Consider the following 15532-nt stretch of genomic DNA (forward strand, 5'->3'; position numbering starts at 1 on the left):
GAGTGGACGTGGATGGCAGATGAAGAGCACGGAGTCTGGCCAGTGAGGAGGCGGAGGCGGCGACATTCATTCGCCATTTGTCATAATTTTACCCCCATGTAGGTTGAAGCGTTTAAGTAAATGTATAACACACATTTGTTGGATAAATTTAGCCTTTTTTTTTGCCATGATTTGCATCTTTCCGCTTTGCTCTTCCTTTCCGATAATTTGTGGTAAAAGTAAAAATACACTTTTGTTGGAGTCAAATGAAATCTAAAATGATTGTGCCAAAAGGTATTTCTAGGAATTACTTCAATCAGGTGGATGTGGTGGATGTAAAATTGATAAGTCTAAAGTTTATTTGTGGTTAGAAAGAGAAGGAAACTGCTTAAGGGTTTCATTTGAAACAGTATTCATTCATTGAGTCGTTATTGGTTCTGTGTGAGGTTTCTTACAGTCGGAGCTTCATCTCTCACTGTATCTCAGCCTTCTTTTGGGCAACAATTGACAGAGGCTTGTTTCTATTTTTATCATCATTTGACCTACGCATTCTGTGGACCCAATCGTCCATCTGTGGAATGCTCTTTTCGAATGCCATTGGCCAACTAATCGACTTGTGGGTTCACATCTCAATGACAAAGCCCCAAAGCTTCTGCGTTTTTGTTGCCGTTGCTGTGCGTGGCACTTGAGTGCAACAAGTGGCACGTCGTCGAGTGGAGCATCCCGAGCGAGCTCTGGCCCATCTATGCTGAGCTCCTCGATTGGAAATACCCCCGACTCGGCGGCAATGTCAATGGAGCAGCAAGCACCAGCGAAGGGCACGAGAAGTGAAGCCAATGCCAAGAGGCGAAGGGTAAGGCGATCGGTGCGAATCAATGGATGTCTGGCTGTGGCTACTGCACAGGTGACCTGATTTTCGGGTTTCATCACTATCTCTTTCCCTTTACTCTCTCACTCTCTACCACTCTCTCTTTCTCTCTCTGGAGATGGACCCTTCTGCCGCTGACTGTTGCCGCTTCTTCACCGCGCGGCCAAGTGCACCAATTCCCAATCAATTCCAATCGATTCCGTCCGATGGCCGATGGCCGGGTGACGTAAAGCAACCTTGTTGCAATTATGTACGCCCCAGCTTCTTGTCCGTCGTGTTGTATGGACATGTACCTACATGTACTTACCATTTCTCTCCCGGACCCGATGCGGCGGCTGCAATTACTCGTACGTTTTCTGATTTGTGTGTGGACAGCAAGTGGACAAGTGTCTTCGGACTCGGTTTATTTGCTTTCCATCTTTCGGTGTGCACCAAATCCAATTACGACCCAAGAGCGGTGCCACGCCGCATGCTACTCACTTGATTTGGGTGGCTGCTGTTTTGTTTTATCATTTATTGTTTCGACTTCTTTTTTTTCTTTCATGCCACATGCTTGGCTTCAATTATAAAATTGATTTTGATTTTGATTTTGTTACGTTTGTTTCGTAATTGTTGTCGTAGGTGTTGAAAGTGGATGGTAAATGGTGGATGGTTGAATGCCGACTGTCGACTGTCACCGGTTGACAGTTGGAGGAAATTATGTGCCTGGCCTTGAAAAGCCCTTCGGTTTTTGTTTTCTTTTTCTTGTTCAATTAATTGAATTTATGTTGAAGTATGTTAAGATTTAATTGGGAAATTCGGTAGGTAAGAATGAGGCAATGAATGACAGTTGGCATCAGTCTTTGATTGAGGTTCCTTCCATGGGAATTGTATACCCTTTGTTAGGAGCATTTTGAAGGTTTTTAATGACAAACGTACTTAACAGATTCCTGAAATTTATTCCAACTGAAGACACTAGTCTTTTGAACCTTCCTTTACCATGTGGTATTCATTTTACATAACCTTGTACAAGACCTCTTACAAAAGCTTGTATTATCCACCTTATGCCCCAACAAATCCTGGACCCACACAGAGGATTTAATTTCAGACCCATTTCCCTCATTGAGGGTACCTCTGAGGAGAGTTCCTGCATCAGGTCGTATTACCTAATCCTGAACCCAACTGGATTATCTGTTATCTTCGAATTCCATGGAATCACTTGACCTGGGCCACCACCAGGCTGGGTCCACAAGCTCAATGAACAAGTTCGATGTTGGTGCCACATGAATGAACTCCCGTCAATGGGGGCCTGTGACGAGTGCGTAATCATGGGTCACTTTCGATTCCGAGACAGCGGCTCGAGTGCGCTCCAATTGTGAAAATAACACTTGGCGCACTCATCCGAAGGTTGCTGCTGCTGCTGCTGCATCGTAGTGGGGCTCTCAGATACAAGATACAAGAGTGTTACACAAAACGTCTTCGGCCCGGGGTCCAGGGTCCGGGGCCCAGGGCTAGTGTGGATGAGCTGATGCTGAGGAAGCTTTTGGGGCATGCCTCTTCATCATTCTCTATAGTTGACCGTTCGCACCCCCACCCGCTGGGGCAGACGCCTCGGCTAGCGGCTAACGAAATGGATTTACAGCCCGGGGTTTTGTCTCCATTGGGATTGCTCTAATTTCTCGCTTGAAGACATCAAAAGACACGTGTCGCATGCCATCCTCTCCTGCCTCGCTTTTTGGCCAAGTTCATCTCCATGGCAGTCTCTCTTTCTCACTCTCGGGTCACTCTTTCGCTCTCGTTCGGTCCGTGTGTTTGTGTATCTCTTTTGATGCTTAATTAAATTCATTTTTTCCGTTTACCTTTTGTAATGAGATTTTGAGATTGTTGGTGGCGCAGTCAGCGTGTCCGAGTCTCCGACGCTCCGTCGCTTGAATCATATAAATGCCCGACGCGGCGCTGTCATCAGTATCAGTCGACGTTCGAGCTTCTCCATCGAAGCAGTCAATCGATCGAGCTTTAAAGGATTACGGGTTACAGTCATCATCACCGCCAGGAGCAGTCGTTAGCCATGCGTGTCTCGTCGCTGTTTGTCGTTTGTGTGGCCACGCTGGTAGCCGGAGCTGTGGCTCGTCCTGAACCACCATCGCCTTATGCCTACCATGGATTACCCCAGCAGCAGAGCCAGCGGGCACTGCCACTGAACGGTGAGTAGTACCAGAAGAAGGAGGAGAGTGACACGCACTAACACTCCCCTCTCTCTTCCATAGTTCATCCGGTTGCGCCACAAATCTATCAGACGCTGCCACAGGAGCAATCGTTCGCCAACTTTGCCCCGCCTCCAGTGCAGCAGCTCCAGGCACAGCCACAAATGACTTACCTGCCTCCCCAGCAACAGCAGCAGCAACAGCAGCAGCAACAGCAGCAGCAACAGCAGCAGCAACAGCAGCAGCAACAGCAGCAGCAACAGCAGCAGCAGCTACAGCAGCAGGACGCCATCCTCGAGCAGGTCGCTCCCGCCGCCGAGCCCCTGAACTCCTACGATGACAGCTACAACATGGCCCACCGCCTGTCGGGCGTGCAGCATGCCAGCGGCTACAACAACGCACCGCAGGAGACCAAGATCCATAAGCACATCTACGTCCATGTGCCGCCCAAGGACTTCGAGGAGGAGGATGCCGTGCAGCCACGTGTGCACCACCAGGTGGGACCCAAGCAGAAGCACTACAAGATCGTCTTCATCAAGGCCCCATCGGCACCGGCTCTGCGCGCTCCCATCGTGCCACCACCACCACAGAACGAGGAGAAGACCCTGATCTATGTGCTGCACAAGAAGCCCGAACAGGAGCAGGACATCGTCATCCCCACGGCACCACCCACCAAGCCTTCCAAACCCGAGGTCTACTTCATCAAGTACAAGACCAAGAAGGAGGAGGCTCCCGTCTACGGTCCCCCACCCGCCGACATGGAGCCCCGTCAGGCCACCGCCGAGGACTTTGCCCCGCTCGCGGAAGTCGCCGATGTCTTGCCACCCACCACCCTGGCTCCCGAGCCAGAGATCGAGCAGCCCGCCGCCATTCCCTCGGCCATCTATGGCCCGCCCACGGCGCCCGCCTACACTGGCGAGGAGGTGCAGACCACTCTGTCGGCGCCCGCCAACCAGTACCTGCCCCCTGCCACTGCCCCCGCCGCCCTGGCCATCGAGGAGCCCTCCATGGCGCCCATCATCGTCGAGGAGCAGCAGGAGCAGCGCCAGGCTCACATTCCCGCCACCAACTACGGTCCCCCCAACCGCTTCTTCCTCAAGAAGTTGAAGTAGGATCGTACGACGGAGAGGGAGATGTCTTAGCCAATTTCTCGTTTGTCATAGTCTAATGTCCATATGGATGCATACCCTATCGCCTATCGCCTATCCCTATCCCTACCCCTGCACCCTTCCCCCTTACCATGCACTGCATACACACACATTCACACATACACACACATGCACATCACGGCCCGCTTTGATTTGCTCGTTTGTAAAATTTGTTAAAGTTGTTAAATTTGTGTAGATAATAAAAATCGAATTTATAGAAAAAAAAAAAAAACACAAGATGTGGTCGAGGGAGACTAAAAATCTTTAGCTAAAGATATTATAAGATTTTAATCTGGATGAGTTCTGAAATACTGGCCAAGGGCGAACCTTTTCCGCTATAATATTAAAGCATCAGTGTTTCATCTAAATCTTTATCGAATTAGTCATTAAATTTCGGGAAGATTCAGTGTAAAAGTGTATCCATCTCTGTAAAATAATTTCATAATAATGCAAATCAGAGAATCCACCCGTTTTCGACGCTATAATATTATCCTTGCCTTCACTTGTGGTTTTCTGATCAGCTTTTATTATTTCATTCTTATGTTTTATTCTTTGTTTCTTTCTCCCCAGCTTCCGGCCGTTTGAAAGTTGTATGCCAACCCATAATCAGGGAAATACTTTCTCCTCTTTACGTATGATATTGCACTCTTTTCCTCTGTTATCCAAAACAAATATGATGCTGCACGTATTTCGCATTTCAGTGATTTAATGATGGCTAATACGCGCACTCGTGCTGCCGGCCAAAATGATAATTGACCTTTAAGCGAAGAGCTGACCTTGACGGATTTACAGCTCGCTTAATTGCGTTACGTTTTGTTAATTTCTGCGGTTGGTCCAAAGCAAAGTACTGGGCCTGGCTAATGCCCTTCCTCATTGCCCTGTGTTGGAGTGGCATGTGCCGGCTGTGGCTGTGGCTGCGTGCAACATGTTGCCCAGCGTTTCCCGCCAAAACCAACAGTTGATTGCGGTGCCTGCGCAAAGCGATGGCAACATGTTGCGCCGCCCCCCAGGACCAGGAGTAGGAGAGTAGGGCTTCAAGTGGTTCGTGCCGGAGCTTCGTGTCCGGCTGATCTGCAGTGGAGGGCTCGTGGGCGCTGCCACTGGCACTGCCACCCAGTCAGAGTCACAGCAACTGCCGACGGATGCCGCATTCAGTACGCTTTCTGTGTTCGTGCGATTCGCACCGATGGTGGGCGTTCTCATTCGCTTAGGCACTAGTTCCATGCGGCCCACGTACGACTCGACTCGTCCGAAATCGGGACTTATAAACGCATAAAAAAGCCATTCGATTCAATTGAAGACGGGCACGCGATGCAATAACCAATAAACAATTAACAAACTGCGAATATTCATCAAGTGGCGAACACTGCGTATACGCAATACGTGTACGCATAAATAATTCCAGTGACAATTAGTGATAAAAGTGAGTGCTCGAATGTGAAATTGTTCAACATTGTTTCGGTTCATTATTTGTGCCATTGACATTGACATTGTCATTGACGCCTCTGTCCCGGCCAACATCTCCCCGGGGGGTGCTGATTCCGCCCCGCTGCAGTTCCGAAGAACCGCTGCCGCTGGAGGAGAAAGCGGGCTCGGCACTAGGTGAGTTGTAATGAGCTTTATTTACCTGCTAATCAGCTTGTCCTCCGCGCTGGCATCGGGCTTGTCGCTCTGTTGTTTCTGCTTGTTAGCATTCAGTCAGATTTCGCACATTCTCCTTGGCATCTGTTCTGGATGGGATTATGTCCAGGTTCGCTTGGGCCTCGGTTTCAGTGGCACATGACCAGAATTTAATGGCAGACCAGTCCCACCCTTTTTCATTAATATTTAAGGGCCTTGAGAAGGTTCCTCAAAGTGCCAAAATTGATTTCCCTACGGCACCTGCAAGACAGCTGTCAAATACCATTTTTGACCCATTTCAACAGCTCGATTAGAGTAGAAACTACTCCTAATTGTCTGCAATTGTACTTTGTATCATGTACATAGAGTACACCTGTCTGCCAATAAGCTGATTGGCTTAAAGAAAAATCTCCTTCCTGGACTCTAAGACCTGGACGGCTATGATTGGATATTCTCTTTATTTGACACAAATGCGAGATGCAATTTCATCGCAAATTTTGTACTTATATTACATTATCCTTGGCGTTAGCCGGAAGTATCATCAATCAGCCGTTTGTTCCTTTTAGCTGGGGATATATGTATTAAGCATACGCAGCGTTGTCGCCAGTCGAGCGCTAAATATTGCATGATACGAGTACGAGTACGAGTAGGAGTAAGCGGATGGACGGTCCTCTAAGTCCGCCATCCATATGGCTCTCGTTGACAGAGGGCGACAACAAAAGGTGGCATGGTGGAGGAGGCTAATTATAAATTATGCAGCACGCAATCCCCCTACGTTTGCTCGTATGTGTTGCAGGTGAACGTGTATTTTCTCATAAATTTTGCAGGGGAATCTCTTTGCCGTTTTTTGGGCGGCAATAAAGGGACAAAGGCCTTCTTTGAACGACGGCTTTAATTGGTTTGGGCCTGATTTAAGCATTGGTCCTGGCCTTGGTCCAGGTCTTGGTCCTCTCCTTCTCTGTGCTCTGTGCTCTTTGCTCTGTGCTGTTTACTGCTTTGACACTTTGACCGGGTTTATGTGTCGCTTTAATGTCCACGCGCGTCGGGCGGCTGAGATTTATGGCTTGTCTGCCTCGGTTTATCTGTTTGTCTTGTCCTCACTGAATGTATCGCAGTTGCCCCGTGGACTGTGTTTTATTTATAAAGTCCACACTTCCAGCCTCCTCCTGCCATTTACATATGCTCGGAGATAATCAGATCGACAGCGAGAGCTGCCAGAATCAATATTGACACATTGAACACTTTGACGGGAACACTCGTACTTCTGTTTACCTAACGACGGCAGTGGCATTTCCCCATCATTTCCAGCATCATCATAAATAATAATCAATTCAATGTCAGACAGCCGCTTTTTCTCAGCCTTTTTTTATTAGGTTTTCTTTTCCTGCTGATTCTTTGGTTTTTTTGACAGCGCGATTCTGACACGAATTCGCGTTCCCCATTCCCCGCCCACTTGTCACGCCCATTTTATGTACTTCAGTTTATAGTTTTATGCCGGAAAAACTGAATTTAAATTGTGAAAAAGTGCGCTAAGAAAATAAAGGAATATTTGAAAAAGGTGATATGGCGGGAAATATTCAGACGGAAATTGGAAAATTCATTGAAAAATTGAAACAGCTTTAACTTAAAATAATTACCTATTATAAAATGAAGAAAATTTATTGAAATTTTTAAAATCATTTTTGAGCTTACGGGACTTTGAAATACTTACTAAAATATAAACAGAAAGTCGACAGAATATTGTGGAAATTATCGATGGGGGTATGGAAACAATAGGGCAATTTTTCACCCACATTTACTCTTTCATCTGGCAAATCTTTCTTTCCAAAGAGTCAATCATTCCATAGTCTCAAAGGGTACCATGTACCTCTTATAATTCTTCATGGTTCTTCTGATGGTTCAATTTGTTGTTCTCGAAACACAATGGCTTTTACAATGATAATTTTACAAATACATGCTTGAAATATTCATATAACTAAAATAGTATATCTGTATATCAAACAACCAATTCCAATTAAATTATATTTTCTACATTTTCCAGCAAATTAGTTTTGTAAATATTTTAGCCAATTTATTATTAGGTTATCGAATAGGAATACAAAAAAATATATCACAAATTGCAACTAGTAAATTGAACCAATCAGGGGGGCTTGTTTGCGTACATATTTTCGTAGCAGTTCATTTTGGGGAAATTGGTTTTGCTTTCCATTCACCACTCATCGAATCATAATTGAAATTGCCACTCAATTCCTGGGTCTTGTGTATACAATTCGTGACTCGGGGTTTTTTTTTGCACAAATAACTCAACGCCTGTATTAAAATTCCTGGCCCGAAACTTTGGTCAAGAGCAAAAGATGCCCAATGGTGGTGAGGAAATATGTGTCCACAGCGCAGTTAAGGCTCATGAATACTTCTGAGTTTTCCACGGGGACAGGGACGGTCATGGGGACGTGGGAGGGGGTGACGGATGCTGGGAAATTGATCGGAAATCACATTGAAAAGAGCAAACTAAACAAAATTAAATGGGAAACAGAAAAAAGTTTCGCATACGCACATACTCGTGCGCTCATAGATTTTAAGCAGCTTTTTGTATGTTGTTATTTTGAGGTGCTTCGCTCCCATTTACCATTCGCTGTTCTTCAAAGCACTTAGAACGCTGCCAAGAACACTGTATAACACTGTGGAAAGATAACCAGAGGAACGACATGACAACAAATTGAATTTGTTTATTTACAAAATAGACACGAAAACACGCCAGGGGAGAAACTTTCAAATAGTTGACTGACTAAAGATAGCAACAACACAACACCCAAGAAAAAAAAAAAAACTGGAAAGCCGTCGGTGTTTATAAAATGAGATTTAGGAGAAAGGACCCGATGGAAGGGGACTGGGAGAGGCAGATGCTTGCTCATAGTTCCTTTGAATCTTTTAAATATACATAATTCAAAATAATCCCTTCAACAAAATCAGCCAGATGCAGTTTACTTCGGGCCAGAGATTGATGCCTTCAAAGCGGAGCAGCGAAAAAATAGAATATTAAAAATTCTTGGCCTTAAAGTTTGCTCTTTGCTTGGCCGCTTTGATTGCCACAAAGTTCCTTGTCATTCAACAATTTTTTATTTTGCTGGAGAATTTATTCATTTTTCCTGCTCTTGGCGCGGAGATTCATCCTCGCTTTGGAGCTTGGCTGCCAATGATATGCAAATTTTCTTATAAATAGACTGTAAAAGGAGATTTTCATGCAACAAGCAGGAAACATCTCGCATTGGCTGCCTGCTAATGGGGCGTATGTGTAATATTTCGGCAGCATATAAGTGCCTCCATTGAAGTATAAGGAATTACCAAAAAGATTACCATTATTTGGCCTTCGGCCAGGCTGGTACGACTTTTTCTGTTAGGTTACATCATCCAAATATGCTTTACAGTCTGTAATTGGAATTCGCTGGCAGCCTTAAGTGATTCGCCAAATTCAAATTTCGCTTTTCGATTGTAACTTTTGCGTAAGAACAAGAACTCAAGTGAAGTGATGAATTCATGCATGTGGAAATGTGAAAATCTGCTTTGGGCAAACGCAAACCACTTCCATGCGGTTTGTTCCCTCATTTCAACCCTCAACGCGAAAAGCAAACCTTTTTTGACCACGCAAGCAAACCGCACCGCCCTTCGCCCAACCTGCAATAAAATGTAATCACAAATGAATTCAGCTAAATTTGGCATGTTATGGGAATCGCTTCAAAGAAATTATAGGGTGAGAGAGTACGCCACTTTTTTCAGCTTTAATTTTCACGAAAGAGCTGTGATACTGCCTTTCACTTGTGAAATTTTTCAGCTGTTAAATAGCACTATGTCGGGGTCAGTAAAGAGCTGAAATGGCATCCCATCGCCCGGAGTCTTGCTAATGGCGTTTCAATATCACTTCAGTGGCATGTGCTTTTGCTGGGGAAAAATGCAACTTAGAAGCTAGGGAGAGGGCTATTCCCAGGGCTCTGACAATTGTTAGTTGACACACTTCCAAGCGCACTTTTGCCCGAGGACGAGTATCATTAGGTGGCCAGGAAACATTAGTTCTGTGTTTCTTTCGGCCTTTGGGGAAAACGTTTCAGCAAGCGTGTTTTGAAAACTTCATCCCCCAAAAAAGGGCAACCATTTCCCTTTGAGCAACAAACGGAATATTTATTGCTGCCACAGATGGTTGTGATATTTGCTTGTCTTTTTCGGCCCTGACCTCGAGGCTCGACGACCGCAGCCCACAGCCTTAGTGGAATTTTCAAAAGGGATTCCGTGCCTACAACAATCGAACAAAATCAAGCGAAAAGTAAAACCGAAAACCCTAAATGAGTTGAGCTTTGATAAATTAACGGAGCGGATAGTGAGCCTAAGCATTGGAAACCTACGGATTGTGTCTGGCCATTGAGCTTAAAGGCTTTAAGGACGTGTCTCGGCGCTGGGCAAAGTGAATAATGAGCCCCGAAGGCGACTGACAGATGATGTGCCATGTGCGACCTTCTCACAAAAGCAACAAATGCCCAAGGGCTCTTCTTTTATGATGTTAATTTGTCGACCATATGCAGAACTTCAAGCGGAAACAAGCTCGAACAAGTGGGATATTTTACCCAAAGAAAATATGCAAATCACCATTCAGCTTGAATTCAACCTTACATTACAGAAGCCCTCTGTATTGTCATTCATTTGGTTGAATATTTCAGATTTGGGTTCTGAAAAATCGTTTGAATTTGGGTCGTGATAACCCTTTTGACTCGGAATGGGACCTAAACTTCCTAAGAATTCCCTCTCCTATTTCCTTATTCAGAAAAGACTTTCCGTTGAGTCATTTGCCGCTCTCTGTTGCATCGTTCTCTTGAGTTTTATATGTAACAGATGTAAGATAACGTCTAGTATTCGATCTTATCTGGCAAACACTGGACGCGGAACAACCATTGCATTATGGTAATGGCTCTGCCATATAAAAGCGCATTCTACGATGTTTGCCTTTTCATACAAAAGAACTGAGAAAATGAAGTCACATCAAGTGCGGATGTTTTACCACGGTGAGATTGGAGAAGGATTTGCCCCCAGATTGCCCAGGATATCGCTAACACTCTGTCTCCTCGAATAGTGTGTTCGTTGTGGACATTGCTATGTCTGATGCCGTGGCCATTGCTGGCTGCCATGAGTAGCGATTCCAGCAACTGTATGGAGGGCTCGGTGGAAGCCGACCCGCAGGACTGTGCGAGCTACTTTCAGTGCCTTGACACGGTCATCCTCCATCAGCAGTGCCCCGAAGGAGCCTACTACGAGGCCAGTTATCAGGTGTGCGTCATCGACGACAAGGGCATCTGTTCGCCCGCATCCAATAAGTGCATCGAGGGAGAGCTGGCAGAGGATCCCGCGGATTGTGCAGGATATCTGCAGTGCATCGATGGCGACTTTGTGAAGCAGAATTGTGCGCCTGGAAGCTACTTTAATCTGATATCGAAAATCTGTCTCGTGGATGGCAATGTGTCGTGTTCTCCTCTGCAGGAGAGGTGCAACGATGGAGAGCTCAGTGCGGACCCCGAAGATTGTGCTCGGTACCTTCAATGCGTGAATGGCGTTCTCGTGAAGGAGAAGTGCAACAAAGGAAGCTATTTCGATGTGAATTTCAACATGTGTGTTGTAGATGTGGACGGAGTCTGTGTTTCCTCCGAGAATTGTACCGAAGGAGAGCTTCAATCAGACCCGAATGATTGTGCCGGATACTTAAAGTGCATCGATGGGTACCTCGAGGAACAACAGTGCTCCAGCGGAAGCTACTTTAATTCCAGCCTCAAGATCTGTCTTGTTGATGTGAATGGCATTTGTGTAGCGCCTCCCGCAAACTGCACAGAAGGAGAGTTGGATGTGGACCCCAACGACTGCGCCGGATACCTAAAGTGCATCAATGGCCAGTTCGTGGAAGAGCAGTGCCCCAGTGGCAGCTACTTTGATGCCAAAATGGAGTTTTGCCTGATCGACGTGGACGGAATCTGTCTGCCAACTGTGAGAAAGTGCACCGAGGGATATATGGAAGAAGATCCCGAAGATTGCGCCGGATACCGGCAGTGTATAAACCAGGAGCTCGTGCAACTGAAGTGTGATCCTGGCAGCTACTTTAATGCCACAGAAAGCGGCTGCCTGATCGACGAGGATGGAGTATGTGTGTCCCTGGTGGAAAGATGCTCAGAGGGCGAACTGATGCAGGACGCCGCAAACTGTGGGGGATTCTTGATCTGTGTCGATGGGCTTTTTGTGGCCAAGAACTGTGGCAGCGGAGAATACTTCCATCCAGGTGTCCAGGAATGCTTAGAAGATGACCGAAACATTTGCCATAGCAAGTGCCGGTGTGTGTCAAGTGTCAAGGGCAGATGCGTTGAGGGCAAACGGGTGGCGGATCCCCAGGACTGTGGGGCCTATCTGGAATGCATCGACGGGCAGCTCGTGGAACAGATATGTGCTCGTGGCACTTACTTCGAGACCACAATGGGGGGCTGTGCTATCGACGAGAAACACTTCTGCGTGGATGGGGAGCGGAAGGAGGAGTGAGAATGAGAGCCCTAATGCACAATAAATTATCTCGATTTGCCGACTTCCCCGCCGATAATAAGCTCTGCTGTAATAAATCTAATTAATTGGGAAGTTGATGATTGAGCTAGTACCATTTGGTGGCTGGGACTTTTGGCAAAGTTTTTATTGCCTGTCGATGAGAAGGCAGCAGTGACTTTTCTGCTGCTAATATGATAACACAACAAATGTCTGTTGCTGCCTCTTAATCAGCAGCTCTTTTAAAAAGATTATGCCAAAATATACGTGGTGTTTTTGGAAATGTACGAGTGCTAGACCACTCGATAAGTAGCCGCAGCAATCAGATTTGACTCAACCCGGAATGTGGGTGTGCGTCACGGCAGCACCGTGTTGCCTTCCTTTGTGACTGGCCCAAACTTCAAAAGATGTCGTATTCGTAATTAAAATCGGGATGAATCCCCATTAAGGGTATGGGCGTGTCGTTAGTGCTGTGGTTTGTCCGCCTGAAAGGACCTTTCCTACAATTAATTGAAAGGTATCGGAGAAATGCGATATTGCTTTGAATTTATTAGTTAATGAAACACGCCCTCGGTTCTGGGCATTTGGTTAAGAAAGGTCTATTTTTTGTTAACTTTAACGTTTATCAGGAACAAGTTGAAAATGTAGATGTTCTTGGTGCTGCCCGGGACATCATTGTCTTCGGGGGCATCGGTTGATGGTCGCTCTCCAGGGGCATCGGTTATTGGGGTGTTGGGGTCTTCTGGAGCTTCGGTTGTTGTGGTAGGATCTTCTGGGGTAGCGGCTGTGGTTGTATCATCTCCTCCATCCTCCGGGGCAGCTGTGGTGGAATCTTCCTCTGGGGCATCAGTGGTGGAATCTTCTTCAGGTGAGGCAGTGGTGGAGTCATCACCTCCATCTTCTGGAGCTGCGGTGGTAGAATCATCTTCTGGGGCAGAAGTGGTGGAATCTTCTTCAGGTGCATCAGTGGTGGAATCTTCTTCGGGTGAGGCAGTGGTCGAGTCATCACCTCCATCTTCTGGATCTGCAGTGGTAGAATCATCTTCTGGGGCAGAAGTGGTGGAATCTTCTTCAGGTGCATCAGTGGTGGAATCTTCTTCAGGTGAGGCAGTGGTCGAGTCATCACCTCCATCTTCTGGATCTGCGGTGGTAGAATCATCTTCTCCATCTTCTGGGGCAGAAGTGGTGGAATCTTCTTCTGGGGCAGAAGTGGTGGAATCTTCTTCAGGTGCATCAGTGGTGGAATCTTCTTCAGGTGAGGCAGTGGTGGAGTCATCACCTCCATCCTCAGGAGCTGCGGTGGTAGAATCATCTTCTCCATCTTCTGGGGCAGAAGTGGTGGAATCTTCTTCAGGTGCATCAGTGGTGGAATCTTCCTCAGGTGAAGCAGTGGTCGAGTCATCACCTCCATCTTCTGGAGCTGCGGTGGTAGAATCATCTTCTCCATCTTCTGGGGCAGAAGTGGTAGAATCATCGCCTCCATCCTCTGGGGCAGCAGTTGTGGAGTCATCTTCCCCATCTTCAGGCTCAGCTGTGGTAGAGTCATTATCTTCTCCATCCTCAGGAGCTCCGGTGGTAGAATCATCACCTCCATCTTCAGGAGCTGCGGTGGTAGAATCATCGCCTCCATCTTCTGGGGCAGCAGTTGTAGAGTCATCACCTCCATCTTCAGGTGCAGCTGTGGTAGAATCATCTTCGCCACCAGGTGCTGGAGTGGTGGAACCTTCTTCAGGTGCAGCAGTGGTCGAATCATCTTCTCCATCGGCGGTTGTGGCATCATCAGCGGCAGTTGTAGGGGTGTCAGGAGCCACAGTTGTGGAGCCTTCCGAGTCGTCAAGCAGCTCGCCCAGACCGAAGGGGGACTGCTTGTTCACTGGGACATAGAAGATGCCCTCGGCCACGTAAATGTTCACTGTGGCACCCATCAGCACGGAGCTGTACTTGTCGCCGCAGGCTTTCTTGTTGGCCTCCTTGTACGAGTCGCACCGCTGGGTGGGGAAGTTGTTAAACCGCAGGGACTCGACGTAGTAGGTGACGGCGCGGGTGTGGGCACAGCTTCCGGTTATGTCAATGCCGCAGCCGGGCTGGGACTTTCCGCCGTTGACGTAGAAGGCAGCCTTGCCGATGGGCTTGGTGAATCCCATGGTGCCGCCGGCGGTATGGATGGACTCCACGTAACGGGCATCATCGCTGGCGAGACGTTTGGCGGTGTTGCTGTAGCTGATCAGCGGCATGGCAGGGTCGAGACCGACAACCTTGCCGACCTCTCCGGAGGCGACCTGCTTGGCGGTGTGACCGGCTACGTGGGCGCCCAGACTGAAGCCCACCACCTCGAGGGTGTCCAGGGACATGCCATATTCCTTCACCAGGAAATCGACCAGAGCAGCGATCTTTTTGCCGGCTCCGGAGGCAGCGGCAACGGAAGAAGCGTACTCCAGGGAGCGACCGCGAACCCAATCGACGGCAATCATGTTATAGTCTCCAGACAGGAACCAGGCGGCGGCAATCTTCGTGTTTACACCATCCTTATAGTTTGAGTTCCAACCGTGAATGGTGATCCTGAAAAGCGATCATTGTTCCGGATTAGCTCTGATTATCGGATCTAAAGGAACAGCCTACCTCGTGGGGTTCTCGGGATTGAAGTTGGATGCATCAATGGAGGCACGGTTCGCCTTGATCTGTTGCCCCGCGTTGGTGTTCCGCAGCGTATATAGATAGAAATTGACCGTGTTCGTGGACAGGCGACCCATGATCGTTTCCTGGGCCTCGTAGTGGGCCAAATCTCGCTCGCCCTCTGCTCTGCTCACCCACCGGAGGGCACCGTCCTTCTGGGGCACATACCAGCCATTGCCGCCGCTCACGCGCAATGACAGATCCTCAATGGGCCAGGCACTCACTAAAAATGATTCGAATTCAATGCCAGTTCAATGCCACGAATGTCCCGAATGTAGTTCAATGTCTCACCTGCTATCACGCAGACTAGTAGAAGAAAGCACAGTCTCATTGTTCGCATGGAAAATTTGAATGATTCGGCAGCAACACCTGTCGCACCCATTTATACCTTCTGTCTGCGTTAATCTATACGCAATCGAAATCTCAGCAACAACAATGCACCGATTAGATCGTTTCTAATCGGGTAGATTTAAATACCCTACAGAGAAAGCTCCCCATACAGA

At 47.4% G+C, this 15532-nt stretch overlaps 4 protein-coding genes across 6 annotated transcripts in view; 3 read left to right on the top strand and 1 right to left on the bottom strand.

The window, feature by feature from the left end:
- Positions 1-2839: 2839 nt before the first annotated feature.
- Positions 2840-4142, top strand: LOC6588393 (proline-rich extensin-like protein EPR1). Its single transcript, XM_026995426.1, has 3 exons — positions 2840-3030; positions 3094-3214; positions 3305-4142. The coding sequence occupies exons 1-3, from the start codon at positions 2895-2897 to the stop codon at positions 4140-4142; spliced, it is 1095 nt and encodes a 364-aa protein (XP_026851227.1). The 5' UTR covers positions 2840-2894.
- Positions 4143-5353: 1211 nt separating this feature from the next.
- Positions 5354-15532, top strand: part of LOC6587304 (RYamide receptor) — a 41590-nt gene continuing 31411 nt past the window's right edge. The window contains exon 1 of the mRNA XM_002012969.2: positions 5354-5780. The gene's annotated coding sequence lies outside the window, so the exon portion shown is untranslated. The remainder of the gene's footprint in view (positions 5781-15532) is intronic.
- Positions 10813-12457, top strand: LOC6588575 (tenascin). The gene is made up of 2 exons (XM_002012961.2): positions 10813-10846; positions 10915-12457. The coding sequence occupies exons 1-2, from the start codon at positions 10813-10815 to the stop codon at positions 12357-12359; spliced, it is 1479 nt and encodes a 492-aa protein (XP_002012997.2). The 3' UTR covers positions 12360-12457.
- LOC6588514 (proteoglycan 4) lies at positions 12886-15388 on the bottom strand. Of its 3 annotated transcripts, none has more exons than XM_026984275.1 (4): positions 15321-15388; positions 14976-15252; positions 13642-14915; positions 12886-13254 (listed from the first exon to the last, which is right to left on the bottom strand). In XM_026984275.1, exons 1-4 carry the CDS (start codon positions 15367-15369, stop codon positions 12956-12958), a joined length of 1899 nt encoding a protein of 632 aa, XP_026840076.1. In that variant the 5' UTR covers positions 15370-15388; the 3' UTR covers positions 12886-12955. The 3 variants fall into 3 exon arrangements, with proteins under 3 accessions (XP_026840076.1, XP_026840075.1, XP_002012998.2); XM_026984274.1 differs by having other exon boundaries at positions 12886-13578; positions 13678-14915; positions 15321-15387; XM_002012962.2 differs by having other exon boundaries at positions 12886-14915; positions 15321-15387.

Source organism: Drosophila persimilis, unplaced genomic scaffold (assembly GCF_003286085.1).
Source record: "Drosophila persimilis strain 14011-0111.01,24,50 unplaced genomic scaffold, DperRS2 tig00000000-arrow-pilon, whole genome shotgun sequence".
Classification (NCBI taxonomy): Eukaryota; Metazoa; Arthropoda; class Insecta; order Diptera; family Drosophilidae; genus Drosophila; species Drosophila persimilis.

What these genes read in the sequence shown, in the direction of transcription:
- LOC6588393 (XM_026995426.1), top strand. Translation starts at nt 2,895, where the DNA reads ATGCGTGTCTCGTCGCTGTTTGTCGTTTGTGTGGCCACGCTGGTAGCC. An exon ending in GCGGGCACTGCCACTGAACG is followed by an intron (nt 3,031 to 3,093) that starts GTGAGTAGTACC and finishes TCTCTTCCATAG; the next exon opens with TTCATCCGGTTGCGCCACAA. An exon ending in ATGACTTACCTGCCTCCCCA is followed by an intron (nt 3,215 to 3,304) that starts GCAACAGCAGCA and finishes GCAGCAGCAGCT; the next exon opens with ACAGCAGCAGGACGCCATCC.
- LOC6588575 (XM_002012961.2), top strand. Translation starts at nt 10,813, where the DNA reads ATGAAGTCACATCAAGTGCGGATGTTTTACCACG. An exon ending in AGTGCGGATGTTTTACCACG is followed by an intron (nt 10,847 to 10,914) that starts GTGAGATTGGAG and finishes CTCCTCGAATAG; the next exon opens with TGTGTTCGTTGTGGACATTG.
- LOC6588514 (XM_002012962.2), bottom strand. Translation starts at nt 15,369, where the DNA reads ATGCGAACAATGAGACTGTGCTTTCTTCTACTAGTCTGCGTGATAGCA. An exon ending in ACTAGTCTGCGTGATAGCAG is followed by an intron (nt 15,253 to 15,320) that starts GTGAGACATTGA and finishes AATCATTTTTAG; the next exon opens with TGAGTGCCTGGCCCATTGAG. An exon ending in AATCCCGAGAACCCCACGAG is followed by an intron (nt 14,916 to 14,975) that starts GTAGGCTGTTCC and finishes ATCGCTTTTCAG; the next exon opens with GATCACCATTCACGGTTGGA.